Consider the following 5,656-nt stretch of genomic DNA (forward strand, 5'->3'; position numbering starts at 1 on the left):
GCCTTCCTGCTCCTCTGATGCTGCTTGGCCTGCTGTGTTCATCCAGCACTACACCTTGTTATCTCAGATTCTCCAGCGTCTGCAGTTCCTACTATCTCTGAATCAATTATTGAAGATTCGGACCTCTGGCCCTCTGGTCAATCTGACTGGCTGGAAGCTTCAGAAGCCCCAATAATACCAGAACTCCATAGTGAATACTGCCAGGACTGCAACCAGTGCCAGAATGAAGACCCCACGGAGCCCTAGATCCAGGTAGGCAAGGGGCATTGGCCAGGGAAGGTTTGGCAACATTAAGGAGGGGGCAAAGGTGATTTATTCATGGATTAGTCTTCAAATCTAAAGAATGACAAACATCTGGTGACAGAACTGATTAAAAGAACCATTAGAACACCCAAGAACTCAAAGGAGAACTGAAATATTCATTACGGTTGAGGATATAAGACACCACTTAAATGACTGTGCTCCCAAGTTAAAATCTTACACTTCAAGGATACCGAAAAGTTTAGACTGTATATTCCTTTCATCTTTCTCTTCTGCTAGACATTAACCACTCCTAACTTTGTACATGTCTGCACATATGATTGATACTAAATCCTTATGAATATCTTTTTAGTTCACATAAGGAAACTTTATAATTGGTGCCTCATAGATAGACATCGTGTAATCATTTTTTGTTGGGGAGTAAGGTAGTAATAATGTTATTAGTATTAATAGCAGGGTTAAAATGGAAGTGCATGATACCCTAAAAAGAGTGCTACAGTTCCACTTGATTCCAAGATGTAACAATATATAATAACCCATACTTCAACACAGAGAAAGGAGATGAGGAAAATTGAGAATCCAGACAAGACAACTGAGCTACCATGGAAACTAACAAACCCAAGGCTGAAGACTGAGATAAAAAAAGGGCCTGCATGAGCTTAAGAATTATAAATGCATGCTGAAAATTCTATACTTCTGAGAAGTTCTTTAGGTAACCAAGATGAGATATGTCCTTGTATGTATTCAAATAAAATCTTCGCTTGCATCAACTGCACTGACTCAGAGTGGTCATTTTTCACCACAACAAGGAGACGTATAGACTCAGGCTAAAAAGACCATAAATGTTTGTTAGCAGTTAGCTGAGTAGGCTAAAAACAGGGCAGCTAAATCACCTCACCATAACACATTCTCCCAATAAATTCCTGCATACCTGATTCTTTTTTCTCTCCCTTCCCGCATTATATTTATTCTGCGACATTTTAAATGCTGTTCCTTTGAAATATCCTGCAATCCTAAGGGAGAATCTTACATCCAAATGTTGACTGACTTATTTTCCTCCACAGAAGCTACTTGGATATTTCCAGATTTTTGTTTTTGTTGCTGAAAGCTAAGATACCTTCTTGGTTAGTCGATGGTTAATGTCATCCATGTCATTTAATCTTTCAGTGCTCAGATTGGCCTGCTGGGATCACTTGTCAAGAATATTTATATTAGGGTAGAATTCCCATTTTCCACCCATTTCCCATTATGTGGCTCCTGATGGCAAAGACTCTGCCCCAGCAATGTTCATTCAGAAATTGTAATTTCAAGTAAAAGCTATTTGCGAATGTAAGTTACCAAAAATAACATGATCTTTTTCACTAAATATTCCTAACATTGTATTTTACTTTGCATCACTAATTGACTTTAAAAATCTGGGGGGAAAGAATAGTCTGACAGATATTTCATACCTGGTACATGAACAGTCTCACCGTCCTCTGGCACACCAGTAATCATTGGTTCACCCGTTTTACTGTGCTCCCGAGATTCGATTTCAGAGGTGGTCTTTGAGCGAGCTGTTGACACCAATGTGGTTTCAGTAGTTTTGTTATCAATTTGTACCAAATGAAAGATAATTTTACCAGAATCATCAGTACTCTTTATCAATAGTTGAGGTGTTTGTGTAGATCTTCCATCTTCTGATCTGTCCAGGGGTGATGGAGGAGGTACATCTGTGTGAATGTCGGTGCCATCTGTTAGAGACCCTTCTACAAAAGGTGAAGGATGTATTGAAGGAGGAGTCCTTAATTCACTTATTTTTGCATGTGTCACTACTGTTGTATCTTTGAGATCTTGCTTCACAAATAGTTCCAGCTGCTGTGAAGTGTTCTCATGTAAAGAGGATGATATTGTTGTGACTTTAACAGATTCTTTAATATCCTTTTCAGGATCCTTTTGTTCTGTAGCTGGCCTTAAAGATGTTGCACTGACTGAAGTGTCTTTAGAAATTTCAACGTAATTATTCTGTGCTGGTGATGCATCTACTTCTCCAGGCATGGCAGTATCTGCGTCTGGTGGCAATACAGTCCCTGTAATGTGTTCTGAGGCATGTATGTGAATTTCATATAAGGGAGTTTCACCCACTGCGCTTGGGGAAGTGGTTGTTTGTGGCACAGGTGATTCTTTTTCAAATATTTTGATTGGCGTTGAGACTGAAGCAGAACTTTCTGCTAATTGTAATTTTGAACTCAAATCTAACAAAGACATTGTATTAGACACAGTCTCCTCAGTTCTCTTGTCCATTGTGTATGAAAATTCTTGCTGACTAATAATTGGTTGTGTAATTATTTGACTTACTCCAATTTCTTCTTTTGTAGAAACATAGTCAAAGATCGATGGTGAAGGCAAACTTTCTGGTTCTTCCATTTTAATTTGCTGTGTTGTTGGTTCCATTGTTGCAATCATCACCAATTCTTTACCATGCTTCTGGTCTGGCAATTCTATTGATATACCTTCTTCTGTAGAAGAGGAAGTAAAGTTATTAGCAGATACGTGTTCTGTAAGCAGCTCTGTTAAAGTCACAGCTTGCTTTTCAGTAGAAGTTGCTTTTGTTGGTGAACTTACTGTGTTAGCAAACTCAAAACCAAGTTCAGATGAAGTCTGTGTTTGGGCAGCCTTATCCAGTAAATGGGTATATGCTCTATCTTCAACACTTAGAAAATCATCTCCAGAAAATTCCTCCTGTAATAAACTGGATGCTGTTGAGCCTTCAATGTCCTTACGTTCTGTCATAGGATGAATGTATCCTTCACTGACATGGGCCTTTGAATCATTGACTACTTGATAAGTTGGTGATTTTTCTGAAGGCGTGCTTTGACCATCTACATACTCGATAGAAGTTTGCACAGTCGATGTGTATGTGTCACCATCTTCTTCAACAGGAATTATTTTTGACACATTTTTCCTTATGCCTTCCGTGGATGAAACAGATACGTGTTGAGGTAAAATTGTGGTCTTAAATAATGGCAACATGTCCTTTGTCACCTCTGGTTCAGACACATCTTTCCCAATTCTATCCAAGGAAACTGTTGTGGCAGCTGTGCTGATGATAACTTTTGGCTCAAGTGTTACTGGGATTAAAGATGAAGGCAGATCTCCAGATCCAGTAATATCTGTCTCAATATCACTCGAGGCATAAGTGGCAATGTGCTCCGGTTCCGCAGTTTGGATAATTTCCAATCTTTTTGTGGCGTTATGAGTTGGCAGATAAGTTGGAGTCTCTTCATCAATTTTATCCACATTTATACTTTCAATTTCTCCTTTAGCATCTTCTAATTTTTTGTCAACATCAATTATAAAATCTGATACTGTAGTGGTTCCAAATTTCTGTTCTTCTATAATACTAATTCCATTTTCCTTACCATTCATATAAATTACACTAAAGTTTTGAGGTGCTAGAGAACTATCTGTAATTTTATCTTCAGATAATTGGTCATCTCCCCCATCCCAAACAAAACCCGTACTTTCTAATGTCTTCTCATCAGGTCTTGTAGTTCCCTCCTGGGTTTCTTTTAGCTCTGCTTTAACTGTTTTTAACAATGATTCAATTTTTTTATAATCCTCTTCACTCCTGGCAGTACTAGAAATTATTTTTTGTGTATAATTCATTTCATCATCTGTTTGGATTCTTGTCCTATCAACCAACCTAGGCTGAAATTTATCCTTTACCCTGTCTGTTGAAACAAGAGTTGGGGTAGTTACCAGTGGGGTTTCTTTTACATGTATACTACTGACAAATACTTTTGGCTGTTTTGGTGAGAACTCTTCACCAATCAGAGCAGAGGTAGGAGAAAACTCTTTGGCAAACTGCACCTTTGTTAATTCACTAGAAGCTTCTTCTATAAAAGGAAGGACTGTTTGTTTGCTTGCTTCAGTAGTAAATATGAGTGGTTCCCTGGGAGTTGGTGAAGGCCTAGGGTATTCAACAGATGGTTTTGATTGTGGTTTACCAATAACCTCAGTTTTCTCTTGTCCTTTGAGCGTGGACATGTCAGTTTTTTCCTGATGCACAGCCCCAGTAATGGACTGAACCTCCGCTTCTTGTTGTGATTCCTCACTGTGGATAGCTTCAACAGTGCTTTGCTGCTCATGTAATGAAATTGTTGTGTGTAAGCCAACTTCCACAGTTTCTTCACTGCTTTGTATTGTGATGGCACTTGTTCTCTCAGTTGAGTCTTCTTCACTTTCACTGCCATCTCCAACACCAGGATGAACTGATGCCGAAATATGTTCTTGTTCAACTTTTTCACCAGAACTTTCTTCATCTGAAAGAGGAGGCTGTTTGTGGGAAACTTCCATCATTTCTGTGGTTTCTTCAATTGCTGCAGAGGTCCCTGAAGGCTTTATAATCACTTTTCCAGGCAAACTGTACATTCCAGTCATTGATTTTGTTGATTCTGATGTAAATTCTTCAGACTTCTGTTCAACTGCTGGTGTAACAGTGACATGGGGAGCTTTAGTTGAGACTGAAAACAATGTATCAACAGTTTGCACTTTGTCAACCAAAGTTATTGCTGGAGATTTGTCTGCTGCTTCAGTAAATATTTTTATCAATGTTTTTTGTGTCTCTGCCTCTATCTTGGGTAAATCAGATGTGGATATCCTAGCTTCTGCCTCATGGCCAGCAGTAACAGCTGTATAAGGAGCTTCCTCTTCCAGTGATGTTTTGCTCGTCACTGAGACTGAATGGCTGTGTGTTTCTGGAGTGGAAACATCTGTAACTACTTGTTTGAAGGTAAATATTCCTTCACCAGAACCTTCTAAATCTACAAACGGCACTGGTGTCTGCAAATCTTTCTCTGCTTTTGCGCTTTTCTCAGTAGCTGGAAATTTATCTGAAAGCTCAATATCCTTCACTGGCAGCTCTTCAGTCATGGTGATCACTTTTGTTGCTTCTGTTCTGGCATGTTGAGACATTTCTTCAAATGCAGGCATAACAGTGACATAGGGAAAGGTCACATCCATGCTTTTTGTTGGGGCTGACAATAATGTATCAACAGATTCCTTCTCATTTACCTGAGCTGTTGCAGGAGATTTGTCTGCCACTTCCATAGGCACTTTGAGAAATATCTTTTCTGTTTCAGATCTAGGTATGGGTGAACCAGATGTGGTCAGTCCAGACCCTCCATCAAGTCCACCAGTAACAGCTGTATGAAGAGGATGTGAATCTAGTGGGATTTTATTTGTCACTGGAACTATGTGGCGACTCACCTCCGAGGAAGAAAGAACTGGAAAGTGGCTAACTGCATCTTTGATGCTAAATAATCCTTCACCGGAGCCCTCTATTTCCAGGAAAGAAGGAATGGAAAGTTCAATATCTGCATCATGTGCTGCTGTAATATTAGTGTGGACAATT

The 5,656-nt window shown here is 39.3% G+C and overlaps 1 protein-coding gene across 1 annotated transcript in view; it reads right to left on the bottom strand.

The window, feature by feature from the left end:
* LOC109919771 (versican core protein-like) overlaps positions 1–5,650 on the bottom strand; it is a 44,045-nt gene extending 38,395 nt beyond the window's left edge. Inside the window, exon 1 of the mRNA XM_048594993.1 lies at positions 1,713–5,650. Within this exon, the coding sequence (XP_048450950.1) occupies positions 1,713–5,352 (3,640 nt within the window). The 5' untranslated portion in view covers positions 5,353–5,650. The remainder of the gene's footprint in view (positions 1–1,712) is intronic.
* Positions 5,651–5,656: the final 6 nt, after the last annotated feature.

This window comes from Rhincodon typus, chromosome 3 (assembly GCF_021869965.1).
Source record: "Rhincodon typus isolate 14 chromosome 3, sRhiTyp1.1, whole genome shotgun sequence".
In the NCBI taxonomy this organism is placed as follows: domain Eukaryota; kingdom Metazoa; phylum Chordata; class Chondrichthyes; order Orectolobiformes; family Rhincodontidae; genus Rhincodon; species Rhincodon typus.